Below are 17410 nucleotides of genomic sequence, written 5' to 3' on the forward strand. Positions count from 1 at the left end.
AGGATACCTCTGAGGTACCTCCACCAGCCTCGGCCAGAGGAAACATCTCCACTTGGGGCTACTTATCCACCCCATGAAAACTCCTGCTGCCTTTGACCTGAACTAGCTTGCCTTTGGATTGTTCCACCCAAACCCTTCATTCTTTTTGGTGAGTAGTTGTTGGTTTCTTCATTCCTTCCACTGAGAATGGGGAGGCCATGGAGGTCAACTGGAGGGGACTGGAGGGGAATGGAGGTCAACTGGAGGGGACTGGAGGGGGGATGACCTGCAGCCCCAGAGACAGTTCTGATGCCCCACCAACAAATCCCAGATTCGCTGAACCACACCTGCAAGAAACGTCGCAAGTTTGGGCAAATTCACCCCACATTTGATACTTTAATCCAATCATGCATCATGCTCGCCTACACATTCATCATGTTAATCTCTTCTAAAATTACCCTCTAGTCCTCTGAATGAAAACACCTCGTTCCTCCACTCCAAAACACTGTGATAAACATAGAACTTTGTAATACGAGAAAGAGGGTGAGGACCTTGCTGTATTTCATTATTTTTGTACTGCAGCAACAAATTTCAAAATAGCTTAGCAGTGCTAGTCATGCTTACTGATTTGGTACACATTCCCTTTGCTGCTCTTCAGAAATTTAGCACTTCTGGGCATGAGTGTGTAGGTTTGGGGTTGTTCCCCCCCGCCCCCCCCCTCCCCACTTCAGCAGATTACATGACTACATTTTCTTGCTTCTTGTTTGTTTTGAATGAAGGCACTGCCCTCTTTCCTTCCTGCACAGCTTTTCCCTCGGTGCAAAAGGCTCTGCAGGGCTGGAAGAAGGAGGACCTTCATCTTCTATCCATCACCTGGAAATAAGCAGTAGTTATCCCCGTTGTTAATGCCTGAATGAGCCTGAAGAGCCTCAAAGCTACTCACTGAGAACCGGTCATGGCAAAAATAAATAAACAAACCAAAACTAAACAAAAAACAAACCTCAAAGCAGCCTTTCAACTGACATGAAAGTCCCCAAGATCTCAAATTAAGATTCTTTATTGCTCTTTACCCAGTTTTAATACAGTCTTCTTGACTTGCTGTGCTTTATCCCTGGACTTAAAAAGCTAGGTTAGACAGGTCCTCCAAGAGAAGTACTGCAACAAGGCAGTACTCCAGCTCCTGAGACCACCCCAGATCATGAGGGACTGGCATGCAGGAGCATGGTTACGTATACGAGGGTGGCTGTGCACAAAGTGCATCAGCAAGCCGGTGTCCATCAGCATAGCTCATGAGAGCATCTGCCTGCTGTCAGACTAAATAGCCTTCAGATCCACCTGACAACAGCTTGGGTCATAGCTGGAGGCTTCAACACCACATGTGGGACATCCACCAAGCACACAAAGCATCCTGAAAACACACCCCATGAGGCTGAAGTGCTGGTGAGCCCTGGGCCGTGGTGTATTCTTGCTTGCGGAAGCAAGAGATGAATTTCTCCAGCTGATTATCAACTGAAGTTGATTTACCTGGGCAAAGATTAGTTTGCAAGGCATTTTATCAGTTCCCAGGGTACATGACCGGAGCTGGGAGGGAGACCGTGGAGTTCACACACACAAAGATGGCAGTTTCTGGCCTCAGCTGAGGCCGTTTTACAGCTGCAAAGCTCCGCTGACCTCAGCAATGCAATGCTAGCACAAGCAAGGGAAAATTCCTCCCTGAGCTGCTGAGTACGACTTTTCCCAACGTATACTTTTTCCCTGCATCGTGTTGATTTTTTCTGTTCCCACAGTGCTTTTCCCAGGAAAGTTTTGCAGGCTTGTCTGTGGATGGACATTACTCCCTTTCCAGCTTCTAATGTTATCACAAATAAGATCAAGTCCAGAAAACAATTGCATCGTACTTTTCCTGTGTGATTGATGGCAGGCATATGTGCAATAAAACAGAACAAAAACAAGTGCTTGTATCAGACTCCTTTTAAACTTCAAAGGGTCAGAGGGACCTTTCACACCACCCGGTACAACCAAGTACCTCTTTGCTAAACCGGATGGAAACAGAGTACCATGCTGTTTAACAGCAAAAATAAAACAAACTTTACTTTATGAGGTCCTTAAAAGAAACTCACATTTTTTATATATATATATATATGTGTGTGTGTAAATAAAGAAAAATAAATCACCAAAGTCACTTTCCTTCCAAACTGGATTATTACAATAATCCTGAGACTAGCAATAATCACAGATGTTTCTTTCCTCAGCAGGTCTGTCTGCCTCTGCTCCCACCCCGATGCCCGACTCCACCAGGTTTCATCCTGAGGTCTGCTCCAGACAACCAACTGCCCATAAAAAATGAGAGCGGTGGCAAAGGAGGAAGCATGGGGCACCTGAACTAGCAGAGCAGTTGAGGAATACTGAAAGATGCTAAGCCCATCAGCGTAACATCTGAATACCCCCGCTGGGCTAGCATCTCCATTTTGGCTACCGAACAGCAATGGCTGTGAGATGACAGATGTTTCCTATGCGGCAGCATCAGGCTCCCAAGCAGTGCACAGCAGAGGTATCCCCGACCACAAATACTGTACCGCAGAGCAGGACGCCACATCACTGTCACCGTCTTTCTCGTGTGCCTGACCTTCTGCAACCACACCGACAAGAGCCATTATTCAGCATATTGCTGGAAAAGGATAGAGCTCTCGGCACTGCCAGAGATAACAGTTCATCAGCGCTTCCTCTCCCCGTAGCATCCCTTCTGCAGAAGTTCAGGAGTCCCCTGCCCCTACTCACTTCCAGCTGGAAGTTTGAATGGCAGCCAGAGAGGAAAGTTAGTTTCTCAATGCTGTAAACTAAATGCCAGATCAGCTGGGACAGATTTCACACACAGAAAGGAAAGGGCGAGAGTTATTCCAAAATCCTTATTGCATTCTTACATTTCTGTATCAAGCAGAAAGTTCAGCAAGAGAGGCATCCCCAGCACTGTTGTCTGATTACCTTACCAAAAAAAAAAAAAAAAGATAATACAGCTGCCAGCCATTAGCACCAGAAGTACCATTCCACTCTCCTGCACCACAAGCAGACCTTGCTCCGTGCCCACCAGGTCAGTGAAATCAGGGGCCTGCCTGGCACCGGGACAGCACAGCCTCCCTGGGCAGCTGTCCCATGTCTCGCACCCCAAGGATGAATGGTCCCTCCAGCTCAGCAGATGACCCATGACCACTTGTTAATGAGCAGTGTCACCCCTGCAGGATGAGCTGTGGCATTCCATGCTTGTTACACAGCCCAAACCATCCTGATTGTGCTCTCAAGCCTTTTTTTTATTTGAGGAGCAGATGTGAGGGAGAGCAGACCAGAGCCCTAATGCTGATGTTAAGGGGGTCACCACCCAACAAGACTTTCCGGAGAAGAGGCACTGGCAGGTCTCGGCAGCTCTGAGGGAAGGTGCATGTAGCACCCGCATCCATCCTGCTTTCCAAAGTGCCACTAAGATGCTCTGGGAAACACTGTAAGAAACAAGGCACATACTGAGCATCCCCTCCCCTGCTATTATCCCCAGCTTCTGGCAGGAAGGATAGTCTTCCACAACTTGTTCAAAAGGCTTTTGAGGGAAAAAGAGTTCCTCACCAACCGTTAACAGGCCCAACATGACCGACTAACAGCTCGGTCTCCTCCACCCCCCAGGTGTGTGTAGACACATACCTCCTCAGGAGGTTCACCACCTTTCAAGGACTAGAGCAGCCTTATCAAGGGACAGTCACTACAGTCCCAGCATTAAGACTCAACCAGGGTTCCATGCAAGAAGCGGGAAATATTTAATAATTCCTGGGAAGGCAGGAGTTCCCACTAGGATCACAGCGGGACTCTAGAGCATCATTATCCTACAATCCTGCATGGAGCTGGGCCTACAGGTGTGGTGCTGCCTCTTACCTGTTCTCCAGCAGCGTCATGCACACGACCTCCCGCACACCCGGGTTGTTGGCTTTCTCGATGGAGCAGCTTTGCAGATTCCAGGTAGCCACCCTCAGGACGGGTCTGCCATCTCTCAGCCCCCCGAACATCTCCACAGAGGGACGCGTGGATATGATCTGGGTTGGACCTCCAGGAGGAAAGTCCAAGTCCTCGCTCTGGAGGCTCAGCGAAGTGGGGCTGGGATGAGGCTTGGCGGTGAAGTTGAGGCCGCCGTTGGTGTTGGTCGAAGGGGGCCGGGACCGCTCCGCGAAGATCTGATGCCTGATTTTGTCCAGAAAGGAGGAATTGATGCAGTCCATCCTCACCAGGTCCTCAATACTTTTGAAGGGCCCGTGCTCTTTCCGGTAGTCCACGATGCTGTTGGCGATCTTCTCGGTGATGCCACGGATGCTCATGAGCTGGGCCGGGGTGGCGGTGTTGATGTTGATCTTGGTGGCGGAGAGGTGATGCTCAGAGGGCACGTCCTTGCGCAGGGAGCTGGGCGAGTGCTGCGCCGAGCTGCCCTTGCTGCTCACGCAGATCTCAAACTTCACCTGCTCCAGCTTGGCCGCCCCCACCCCGCTCACCAACGCCAGGTCCTCCACTTTCTTGAAGCCACCGATGTACTCCCGGTACTCCACGATGTTCTGGGCCACCACCCGGGTGACCCCGGGCAGAGTCATCAGCTCCTCCTCCGTGGCCGTGTTGATGTTGAGCCTCTCCTGGTTAACCAGGATGTTGCTGAAGTTGCACGCCGCGCTGAACTTGCGGCTGTGGCACAGATCCGCCGGGTCGCGGGGGATGGAGCGGTGGCAGCCCAGGCTGCCCCCCATCTCACCGCCGCGCCAACGCCGGAGCCGGGGGAGCGGCCGGGGGGCGCTGCCCGCCCGCCGCTCATGGACCCCCGCGGGACACCGGCGACGCCCCGCGGCTCCGCGCCAGGGGGACCCTGCGGCCAGACCCGAGCCCACACGCCGGATCAGGCACACCCCAGCGCCCCCGTGCCCTTCCTCCTCCTCCTCCTCCTCCTCCTCCTCCTCCTCCTCCTCCTCCTGCTCCGGGGGGCTCCGCCGCACCGCTCCGCTCCAGCCCCCGGCGGCTCCTGCCGCTGCCCCGCGTCCGCCGCCGGTAGTAGTAGCTCGGCGGGAGCTCCCGCCCCCTCGGCCGGTCGAGGCGGGGCCGCCCGCCGCCACCGCCCCCCCGGGGCGGCACCGGCGTCGTGACCGCCCCTGTCCCCGCCCGGCGGCGCTGGGGACCGGCCCGGGCTGCCACCGCCCCCCCGCCGCGGCGGCGGGGCGGCGGTGGCAGCCCGGGCCGGTCCCCAGCGCCGCCTCGTCGGGCTGCTGGCCACCAGCTTTCGGGGGTGGGGGTCGCGGGCACAGTGGGACCCATGCAGGCGACAGGGGCGCCGGGGTCTGGGGTGCTCAGGCGCTCGCTGCAGCTTTCCCACCCCTCAGGTTCCCTGGGCGGGCAGCAGCGTGTCTGCAAACCCCCTGAAACCCGCATCAGTCCCCTCCACTGGCTTTCTCCTGCTTGTTGCCGGCAGCACGCTTTCATACATCTACAAAACCCCTTCCCCCCCGCCCCACCCCCCTTTAATTTTTCCCTTTTATCCCCCACCCTCATTCTCAAGCAATTGTGAGAGTGCACGACAAACTGCAACTCCCCGCAGAACGATGCTTTTGCATCTGTTCAATCTGCTTACTTGGCCCATGGTCCCTGGTCTACCAGCCTTTCCCTGCGACAGCGTGCCATGATCCAGCACAAAATCGTGGTTGTGTATCACCCGTGAACCTGAGCTGGCTTGAACATCACCCCTGTGTGCCCTTGGGGGCCACAGCAGCCCACCACAGCCTGTGTTGCTAAAAGCCACTGAAGTTATTTGCCCGGTTTCTACTGCATCGAGTCCCATGCTGCGCTGCCTGCAGTGCTTTCTGTAGCCAAATGAGCTCATTTGGAAGGAGCTTGACTGTGCCCACACAGGAGCGACTGCAATGTCAATGAATCCAAAATATAATCTGTGGGTGTAATCGAAAGGAAGGGGGAGGAAAACCAAAAGAAAGAGCAACGTATGCTTGCAGATGCCAGCTATGCGCCCTGATGCTGACAGCACATGTGTGTTTCTTTTAGAATATGGTGCATGTATCTTTTCAGCACCAAGACTCACGGTTGGCCCTCTGATGAAAATTAAACAGCTTGTAATAGTGGCTTATACATGTATTTTCCATGGCAAGTTAATGGAAGTTCTTTGAGTTCACCTCAAACAAAAGGTTGAATTTGTTCGGCTTCTTAGGGAAAGAGAATTGGATGTCCGTAAGTGGGTGCAGGCTGCGCCAGGCTTTCCGATTGCACAGGGGCACTGCTGCTTTAACATCTGCGCTAGGTGCTCTGCTGCGGATCACACATTTCTCTTCTGTTCGCCCGAGCAGTACAGTTAGCAAATTACCATTACGGGAATGGGTACTGGCTGCATTAGGGTATTGGCTCTCTGCTGACTATTGGAGTGGAGAAAGTGCCTGCTTAGGTGATTAAATGCTTCCACGTCTACTGGAAAGTGCTCTCTGTGCTGCAGTAACAGTGGCCGATGCAGCAGAAGTCATGCTGGGCCTAATCCTGCTGGGATGATACCAGCACAGAGCTGGAAACAATTAACCACTGAAACGAGTATTCTTGGCAAGGAAAATATTATTACGGTAATAGCTCCACAAGCTGTTATCTCGACGGAGAATGTACCCTTCTGCTTTCTACAGCAGGTTGTTTCAAATTGACGCAGGCTCATTAAGTAAGTTTGGAGGCTGAAAAGCACCAAAATCTATCCAAGGCATCATCTATGTTGCAGGCAGCACCGGCTTTTCTGTGTTTCAGAGAGAAGGCAGGAGCATTTCCCGAAAGAAAATAACAGATGTCCTTCTCACCCAGCACTTTCTATTGTCAGCAGCTACTCAAAATTTTTTGAACCTGCAGCACCAAGATAACTTGTGAGACTGGATGCAGCTGAGGAAGCAGAGCTCAGAGGGATGCAACGGGTGTCCCGCCACCTAAACTGGAGTATGGCACATCCTAATGTGAGGTGCAGGGGGAAGAAGGGGGTCTGTCACTCCATTAGCCCCTTACCATTATTTTTTTTGTCAGCACTATGAAAATAACAGCTACAGGGAGCTTACTGAGCTCTGAGTCAACTTTTGACACATCTTGGTATCTGGGGAAGTGCAAAAGATGTGAAAAAGCACAGGCTTGGTTTATATTTTAAAAGGTTAAAAAAAAAAAAGATTAGTTACTGGCTTGACATCAGTGTTAGGCAATCCATTAACATGAGAAAGCTAAAAAAGGGGTGCAGTCAGTAAATGATTGAAAAAACAATGGCAAAATTATTGACAGCCAGTATAGGCAACAGAAAATAAATCTTGTGAAACCCAGGTAGATACTGGATTTTATCTTCGATCCAACCCCAAGCTCAGTATATTTAAATTTATTCAAGAAGTGATCGATCATGGTCTGCTGGTACTCGCTGGCTGGCACGTAGCCTCCCCGGGCTGCTCGGCACCTAACATGGCAAGTGGCCAGAAATCCAGGTTTCCTGGATCTCTGTCAGCCCCAACAGGTTAGAGGGCTCCCAGACACCACGGGTGGCTTATTCCCCAGGATCCCGCAGCTCACCGCCTACGGAGCAGCTGGCTGCCTGCCAAGGCTGGCTTAAAAACCTCTCAGCAAAGGCAAAATTGCAGTTTGCCACTCTGAGGGTGCGAATCCGGGGAGGACCTTGCAGGACCAGGCAGGCTCCGGCAGCGGGTGGAGAAAGGAGGACACCTCCCAGGGCCCTTGGGAGCAGCCATCACCCACCATGCAGAATGTTTTTGTCTATCTCTGGGTAGCATTATGAAGCAAGCGGCCTGGAGACCGGTCGTTTTGTCACTGCCCAGCAGCCATTTGTTGATCTGGGACTTGCTCTGCCACTGTCTAGAGCTCTCCTAGGCTGACCAGCTTGCATGGTGTCCCCCCAGGCAGCTAGTGACACAGGCTCCTTGGCGTCTGGGTGGCACTGGGATGAGCAGCCAGCCACGTGAGGGACACAAGGGCAGGGTAGAATCATGTACTTTCCAGCTCCAGGGGCCTCAAACTCTTCTTTCCCTGCAGGCGTTCTCCAAAGAGGAAGGAAGAGAACTAAACTTCTTCCCTAGGAAGGAGGTTCTGTGGTACTTTAAATGCAGTGTTTAAGGAGGATATGGAATTGCTCGAACCCATAACGACGGCCTGGGTGCAGATGCTGCTGAGCAATGCCTTTTGGCTTAATTCATGCAAAGAATCAGCCTACAGGCCACTACATTTTAAAGGCGTCACTTCTCAGCATTTGAAGATGGTCTTTAAAAAAAAATCTATTTATCTATTTTCACATTTTCCAAAATGCACCAGCTACATTGCAGAGACTCTAAACAAAACCTCTGTTTCATGATGAGGGCTAGAAGGAGCCAGGAGATGTTGCTCAACAAAATACCACAGAGTCTGCCTCTTCAGACAGCAGTTGCAATTCCTACCAGCCAGCCCACCATGTGATAGCAGCGCCTTTTCCAGCTTTTGCTTCCATCGCCTTTGGGAGCCAGGGGCTCAGGGCTGAGGAGCAGCCGTGCTCCTAGGGGCAATGCTCTCAGACCTGCTGCACGGGGCCCTTAGCGGGCGAGGACTTGAAAAGGCAGCTCTTTAACTGCAGTGCCAGTATTTTTATTTAAAGAAGCTATTAAAATAATTATTTTCCTTCTGAGAGGACATCTTCAGTAACACTTCTAACAGATGCCCGAGGCAGAAGACATGCAGTGTTTTTACAAACACAAGTAATAACAAGTAGGAGTTAGAAATTTCAGGAGCGGTGGGATTTACAAAGTCTGATTTCTGGTGTCTCTTTCCTCTGTTGATTTTCTGCTGTATAACAATAATGCTGGGTATCCATTAGTATCAGTGGGGCAACTAGTTTGGATGTCTCTGTTCTACATGTCCATCAGTTTTTGTGGCACTTGTAGGAACTCTGTATTTTTGAGACATTTAACCTCTGTCAGATTTATGTAAAATTAGCCCACATGCCTATCAAATTCCTGGGGAGGGGATGATAAGCAGCGCAGCAGAGCACATGATTGCATGAGTTTTTTCTTAGGAATCCAGTGCCTATGGCATGAACTCTTTTTCCTGTAAGGCATTTTATATGGCTGCCAGTCTTGTTGCAGAAAGATTAAGTGATGTCACCGGTGCTGGGTTGCCAAGTTACCAGTGTCACATCCTACAGAGTAACACAGTCAGAAGGGTGAGCAGGAGTGACTCATCCTCATGCCTGGATTAGGGCTTCATTTGGGTCGGTGTTGGGTCTGAAACCCAGACCTCTCCCTCCCACAGGAGATCCCAACCACTGGCCTGCCATTCTGCCTCATCAGTGCGTGGTGGGACAGCTCATCCCAGAGGGAAATGAGAGGAACCCACGCTAGGGGAGACATTCTCCAGCAGAGCTTGGGATGTGGTTTCCAGTTTCCTTAGACAGCAGGGGGATTTGATTCCCATCTGCCACATCTGAGGTGACACTTAATTACTCGTATATCCCATGGGTCACAGGGCTGGAAAGGAATTAAACAATCCAGTCCCTCCTTCATGCCAGGCAGAGTCACCAAGGCCACATTTACAGAAGCTCACCTGCTGTGGGCTTCCAGTGGTGGCATCTCTGAACTTCCCAGATAAGAAACATGGGATACAGCAGACCTGTGTCACAACTAATATTTTCTTTGAGGCCTAGTCTGGCAAACCTCTAGTAAAAATGCCTGCAAATCAGCACTTTGTGTATTTGGCAACAGGGAGTCAGAATTTGTGACTTGCGAGCTAGGCGTCCAAGCTCTCACCCTGCGTAACCTTTCCATGGTGCCACCCAGAAGCAAGCATCAAATGGATTTTTCTGAAAAAGATATGGGTGATGAGATTTTAGGCCCCCCAGGGGCCAAGCAAAAGGAGAGGGAAAGTAAGCCAACAAGCTGGACGTTCAGTATGGCATTCAGCACTTCATCCAGCACTTTGCTTATCAACAGCTGGACAGCCAGCCTCTCCACTGTCACCTCTCATGTGGACCTCTTACCCTTCACATGTCTTTAGGTGTTGCCTCTTGGTGGCAGGACTGAAGATGCAAGTCAGCTCGCTTATAGTGAAGCATGGACTTCACAGGGAGTGTGCTTCACTAGCCCATTCTGAACATTTGCATTTCAAAAGCAGTATAACAACTCGTTGATGTTTAGTGCCAGAAATAATGATTAATATTGAGGCCTATCTCCTGATCATTCTGTTGTTTCAATGAATAAATTATTATTTTGCATCATTTGTCATTTATACCTTATTTGTAGTTCGCTGGTTATCTTCTGTTACCTGAGGAGTTACACATAATTGATTTTCTTGTTAACAAATTTTAAAGAAATGTGAAAAAAAAAACCTTTTTGTGTTTACTTTTGACTTCTCAAAGAGTTTCATCAACATTAGTGAACTCATGCATACAGCTTTTTAACTCAAAGTGATTCTGCAATTACTGTAGCAGCCAATGCCATTCTGCCCCGACTTACAGATTACTTACAACTTCTGCTGTTGGAGGGTTTTGCTTTTGGGGGAGGTTTTTCTTGAGTTTGGTTTTGTTGTTGTTGTTGTTGTGGTGGGTTTTTTTTATAAAAACTTGAGAGTTCAGTCTCTATTTCTCATTCACATGAACAGTTGTGCTTCAGACCCTGAAATTATTCAGAGAGACAAAACTTGGACTCTTCTAATTTTCTGAGCTGTAAGGAGAGGTCAGTCAGGCCTCTGTGTTGTTTACTTGTGCTAAGATGTTATAATGTTACAATGTTTCCCTTTTTTGCCTCTTCATGTATAAACTTCTGTTTGTTAAGAAGAAAATAAACCACAGAGTCAAAGTTTCCCTCAGCCCCAAGTTCTCAGGGGAGATCTGCAGAGGACAGAGCCTCAGTGTAAAGCTAGAGCTCTGTGGAAGATCCCATCATTGGTTTATAAAACAGTAAATGTTTTGTTTGAGACTTTTTGCACAAACCGTAGCATCTTGCTTAAACGAGCATCTCTACGCTACTCTCTTGAGAAAATCTGTTTCTCGTATTTCAAGTCCTGCACCAACAATTAAAAGGGTTTCATGACTTTAACCACTCCCGGCAGACTTTGAACTTCCCTGCGGAGCCTCCCTGAGAAGCGACACCTAGCTGCCTAGTTATTACCACATCTTCTGTGGAGGTTTGATCCCACTAAAGGCAGAGGAAGGATGCCCAGAATGGTTCAAGAGGGTGCTCCGCTGATACACACGAGTGGACGGACCTGCGCTGTTGATGGAATTGCCTCGCGTGGTTCTCCATTTGAAAGCCAGGTTTGTCCAAATGAAAGCATAAAGGAGGTAGGAAAGGAGGACAGTGTAGGGGTCTTCCTATAGAACCAGGGCCTGCAGGATGGCTGCTTGGAGGAGACAGGTGAGCTCAGGTCAGCAGCATCTGAGGGACTGGGCAGCAGAGCATCTGAGTGATGCTGGACCAGTGGAGGACAAGCAAGCCCCTAAGGACCTGCAGGTGAACAGCACTGAGCTATTTCAAACCAAAAATAAAGGACCCATTAAACCTAGCTTTGATCCCTGGAAAAAGCCTGACACAAAGAAGGATTGCAAGTTCTTGGAAGATACTTAGGTCTCCAAAAAACCCACCAGCACGGTTTTACCAGACTCACTCCTTTCTTTGATAGGGCAACTGGCTTGAGGGATAGGACAGAAACAGCTGATTACTGACAGAGGGTGTGGAAGAGAGTGTACTTAGAGTGCTTGTGGGTGGCACCGAGCCAGAGGGCCTGCAAGGATTTGGCTCGGTGAGATCAAAATTCAAAACAGTCTTCACAGGTCAGGGGGACATGCCAAAACCGACAAGATGAGTTTTGGTAAATACCTAAGGAAGAGAAATCCACGGCATCTGTTCAAACTGAGGAATAACCGAGCTGCAGGTGGGGCAGGAAAAGCTCAATAACATCAACAGGAATCAGCAGGTGACCCATGAGGCAGAGACCAAAGGCTGTTTCTAGCTGTTCCTGTGAATCCTAACAACACAATTAGGAAGATAGTTATGCAGTGACACAGTTACAGTCAAGAACATGATGCTTAAAGCCACCATACCAAAGTACTGATGAATTACTGCCAGATGTTGTACAAGCTGCAAAACCCAAACAGTTCCCCCAAAACAAAACTGACAGCCCTGGAGTGCTTACTGTTTTAAGCCTAGATCCTAGTCCTTGCTTATGTCAAGTAATATACACTCTGATAAACAGTCAATTGGAACCACAGGCACTATGAAGTACTGTTGGATGGGAATAAAGCTTGCATAGCCTGGGGTGTGGAGTTTGCTGCCTAAATATGGGCTTAAATTACATGAGATGCCAGCATTCTTTTTACTCTGTGGAACGTTATGGCTGAGGTCATGTCCACAGCTCCAAACCTTGTTCTAGACAAGTAGCATCTGCTTTGGAGAGGCTTTCCCAAAGTTTGAAGAGCCAGGAGGAGAATTAGCTGTCACTGTCTTACACAAGCTTGAGTGTTATGTCAGTAGCACGAGCTCCCCGTGCTCTGTGGGACCTTCATTCCTATTCACCTGGTGTATTTGTTCGTGTGACTCAGTATGAAAACAGCACAGCAGCTACTGGTTGGCTGTAATTTCTATGCAAACACTGTTTGAATATTGTGGGACTGCTGTTTTTCCTCCGATGGATTCTCAGACTTTGCTGTGGTTCGGGAGCAGCTCTCAGCACCTCCTGCTTCAAAAGCAATCTCACTATGTATCTTGAAGTCAGGTTTCCATCCTTCTCCCAAGTGTCCTGAAGCATACAGTTGATTAATTCTGATTTCATGCTGCAGACAACCATGTCACACCCACCCACCCTTGGCAGCCGGTACAGGAGCCACATTCTTCCCACGTTAGTCATGGACCATGCCTGCCTTTAACCTACACAGTGACAGGCAATTATGGGACACGGGGCACTCCTTCTGTGACTTAGGAGAAGTTCTTGTTTCCTGATGCTGCAAGGTGCCAGGCATCCCTGTCCTGCCACCTACCAAGTGACATCAGGGACTGCTGGTATCTCACCAGTGTGACTCCTGAGATAGGACAGAAGAAAGGCTGGATGCTCAGTGGGGAAGGTAAGCTCAGATAAATGGTTGGATGAATGTCTCACTTAAGCTGACTAAGGCCCCATCCCAAAGGTGCCGGTTGCTGAATCTGGCTTTTCCTCATGCACACACACACGCAAGCTGTGGCGGTTAAACACCTCCAGGAAGACAAATGTTGCTCCTTCAGTATATACATACCGTACCACCATCCCAAACTGGACGTGAACTCACTCCATACTTAACATAGGGCTGACTGCAGTGACCTCCATGCCTTGGGCTTCAAGGTGTCAGGGACATCTTTCAGATACGCTGAATCCCTTGGCCTGCCTGACGTCCAGCACTCCAAGGCAAAGCCATCAGGCTGCCCACAGCTCACCTCTCAGACTGCTACATTTGCCAGGTAGGAGTTACCCAAACCAAGCAAGCAGTTGCTATTAGGTACACCATCACCTTCATGCTGCACAGGGATGGGGAGACTGATTTTCAGCAAACCAAGGCATCACTTATGCTATTACTCCCCACCCCCCACCCCAACCCCCGCAGCTTTTGTCATTGCGTTCCATTGTTTGCAGGCATTACTCCTAATAGCATAGGATAGTAGGGTTTTAGAAAGGCAGGTTAAAAAAAGAACCTGGAATAGTCTCCCTTTATTTTAGAGAACTTGAATATAGTCATTATCTATCATATCAATAGGGATTTGCAGGTTTCTAATGGCTGCTGGCCCAGCTCTGTGAAGTCTTTGGACCTGAGCCTGCCATTGCATGCTGTGCATGAGCATCTGCCATCTGCACTGCCCTCACCAAATCCAGCTTTCTCTAGCATGATTACAGCTAGCTGGTGAGCTGGGGATTGCCCAACGTGAGGAAGGGTATCAGCACGTGGCCTTCATGGGGTGTGTTTGAGATAGGCACCATGTGCCCTGATGGTTGGCAGGGCCACTGGGCTGCGTTCACATCAATCGATCTCGATACCATCTGGTTCTGAAAGGGCTAATTCTGCCAAAGACAAACACTCGAGGGCTCACGCTGTCTTTGTGGTAGATTGAAAAGAAAAGGGGAAGGAGTTTTGCTCTGTCTGTATTCTTTTGTCCTCGCTGCTTTTAGATAAAGTGACACAAATTAGCAGATTCCCTTTGGATTTAAGCTGGTAATTGTTGAAGGCACAATGACGACTCTGTATCACAAGCACAAGTCATGAAAGAAACATTGTTAGAGAAGAAATCACTTGAAGGGAAGGCACTGTATTTTCACCTTCATTGAGTTCTGAATTTCATTTCGTTTTGCTGGGCAGAGGTTCTGACAGGTGTGATGGGGGGGGCACTGCCCAGCAGAAACATCCTACCACCTTACTGCAGGGCTGTAAGCCGAAGTAAAGACTCAGAGTCAAGTTCTCTGAGGTGTTTGCAAGTCCCTCAGCAGTGGCAGAGGCATTCTTCCCCTTGGATTTCAGGAAGGGCTGGAGATTCCCAGATCAGGCTGAGCACGGTGCATGAAAAAAACCCACCCAACGACAAAAAAGACAAGACAAAAATTGTCATTACTTTAAATCACGTAGGAAAAAAAACCCAACTAAAAAGAAAAAAACCCAACCAAACAACAATAAAAACTAGTACCTGGTTATATAAAGGTCAAATTAGGTCTCTTCCTATGCTCCAGGGAGTTCTCGGTGCATTCTCTAACTCACATTTTAAAATCAAAATGTTCAAAAAGTTTCCCTTTCCATCAAGCAGTTTCCCTTTCCAGAATGGGAACATTCAATAAAAAGTCAACTATAATCTTGATTTTAAGTGTTAAATTAAGCTTTATAAAAAAATTCTTAGAAAAATTGAATATCAAAACAAAATTTCCTTGATTAGAAAAGGTGCTCTTGCCAGAAGTTTTGGACATTTGAGATGTCAAACGATTGTTCCAAGTTCACTGTTAAAAACAAAACAAGCCCCAGACCTTTCAGGTTTTTTTGGAAAAAGGCTTGGAAAACCTGCAATTTTTGACCAATCTACATTGTTGAAGGAACCAGCCCTAAAGGGGTTCACCTCACTATGCTGAGTCATTTTGTAGGGTCAGATATTGAACGTTCACCTGTTTTAATCTTTGGATAAAGCACAGGGGCTGCCCACAGGTAAGATACCGAATGCTCTCCATGCTGTCTTCTAAGTTGCCTACAGCTTCGCTTAGCAGCTCCCAGACTCACGTGATGCTGTCACAAGAGATGGTCGTAGTCAGGCCCACTGAGAAGCATTTAAGACCCAGCAACAAATTCTCCAGGAGAAGCTATTTTCTTCATTTCCCACCTTCTGTGCCACCTACTTGCCTTTCTCTTGGCATCCAGCCGTGCACTTCAGAGCTGTTCAGGACTCAGAGCGAGCAGCAGCAGAGGGAGAGCTGGGCAAGGAAGCGCCGGATGGTGCCAGGGTTTCTCTCGGCACCCCAGCATCCTCACAGCTTTATCTCCTCTCCACAGTTCTAGTCATAAAGCAATGCCAGCCCACTGCTGTGGGATTTTTGTTCCCTCCGTCAACCATGCGCCCCTTGCCCATGCCTCTGAGATGTTAAAGCTGTGTTAAGATTCAAACTCAGTGCTGGGATTGCTGAGATAGAAGACAGGGGCTCTCATGCCGGGATGCAAATGGAGAAAGTCTGTCACTCCTAACCATGCCCTAGTTATTATTATTAAGGCTAATTAGGTTAATTTTAATAATATCAAACAAAGTCTGGAAAAGTATTCAATTTCAGCAGAAAACTCCGAGCAATCTTTCCCCCTCCCAGGTATCCCCATGAGAGTGGTGCAGCCCTGGGGCAGGAGTCCAGAGAAGCTGAGAAATCGCCAGCCTTGGAGGTACTTCGAACTCAGCTGTACATGGCCCTGAGCAGCTTTGACCAGGAAATCAGACTAGACGATCTCCCTTCCAACAGAAATTATTCTGCAGCTTTGTAGAAGATGGTCACCTTGGACTTGTTGCCTTGGTAAACAGGAGCTGGGGGAGAATTTGGTGAGCTGCAGAAGCTATGATAGAGAGGAACAGAGGATGGATAGTATGGGACTGGTAGTTTCATATCCATTCTTGGCAGTTCTCTTGGGATAACCATCCCATTTTAAACTGATGAAGTAGTTTACAGCGTATGTTATTTTTGATACTTAAAGATGATACGTGATCTAAACTGGATCAAAAAGCCAAGCAAAAAATCCTCATTCTTCTGCTCTCAAATAATTAAGATTTCTTTTCTGATTCTGCAGCGATGGTGATACAGGTTTGTTAATACTGTACGAGTAAATCCACAAATCCCGAGTCAAAGCTCTGTTGAAAAGGTCCAGCAGAGAGACTCCCTAGTGAAGGAGAGATGCCTTCTGTGGGAAAGGAGAAGCAAGGCAGCCTTCAACCAGCAACATCACTGGGCTTTTATTCTGCTATCACTCTGCATGATGTATGGGGTTAATTTTAAGAGAGAAAAAACGGGTGGGCTTCTTTTGCCAAATAGGGAGAAGTTCGATCTCTTCAGAACAATGGAAGCCAAGAGAACTCAAGGGAATTATTAATCTTGTAAATGCAATTTGATTTTCTAATGCAAAGAGCAGGCTTTAATTACAGAAAAATTGAAACAATAGAACGTTTCCTTACTAAAAAGGTTTGAGGGCTTTTTTGTTGCTATGATTACTATGCAAAGGGGTGTGTGTGCTTAGGAGTCCTAGCAATTATAGTTGGGTTTAACTTCAGCCAACTACTTTTTACAAAGTACCACAATTGAGCACCCAAATGTTTTCCCTTAGCCTGATTCTCAAGGTCCAAACACGGACACCATGATGTCCCCATCGTTATTGTGTGATATACTACTTTGGCACAGAAAGGGACAATTGGCTCTGCCTCAGGAAAAGGGACCCTTTCTTCATTTGAGCAAAGCCCAGAAGAGAAGTAACCCAAATGGATCACCATCTCCTACAGTAAATAGGATCTACCATCCCTCAGAAGACAGACTTCAAACACTAAAGTTACCTTAAGATTCTACTCAGTACTGAATGAAACCATCCTTGCTGGCCTGTGGTCATTATATTTGGTAGCATCTATAAGAAATGATCAGATTGTGACTAATTGCATGAATAGGATAGCCCAGGGGTCAACACACATCATATGATACATCACTCTGGCCAGGTTTTCAGGTTTAAAATAGCCACAGTTTGTCCCACAGCTATGCTCTTCTTCATTGTCATGGTCACATCACGGGCTGGGTACATATGCACCCAGTGCCTGATACACTTTTGGAAACAGAGGTTCCAAAACTTGAGGAAACTGAAGGAAAAGAAGTAAACTCCCACACTCTTGCGAGGCTTTCTGTGCATGAAAAAAAATGC

The 17410-nt window shown here is 48.3% G+C and overlaps 1 protein-coding gene across 2 annotated transcripts in view; it reads right to left on the bottom strand.

The window, feature by feature from the left end:
* EEPD1 (endonuclease/exonuclease/phosphatase family domain containing 1) overlaps window positions 1-4962 on the bottom strand; it is a 62922-nt gene extending 57960 nt beyond the window's left edge. The window contains exon 1 of one of the 2 annotated variants that reach the window (XM_056336252.1): window positions 3895-4962. In XM_056336252.1, the coding sequence (XP_056192227.1) occupies window positions 3895-4748 (854 nt within the window). In that variant the 5' untranslated portion in view covers window positions 4749-4962. The remainder of the gene's footprint in view (window positions 1-3894) is intronic. The other variant, XM_056336251.1, reaches the window with a different exon arrangement.
* Window positions 4963-17410: the final 12448 nt, after the last annotated feature.

This window comes from Falco biarmicus, chromosome 4 (genome assembly GCF_023638135.1).
Source record: "Falco biarmicus isolate bFalBia1 chromosome 4, bFalBia1.pri, whole genome shotgun sequence".
In the NCBI taxonomy this organism is placed as follows: domain Eukaryota; kingdom Metazoa; phylum Chordata; class Aves; order Falconiformes; family Falconidae; genus Falco; species Falco biarmicus.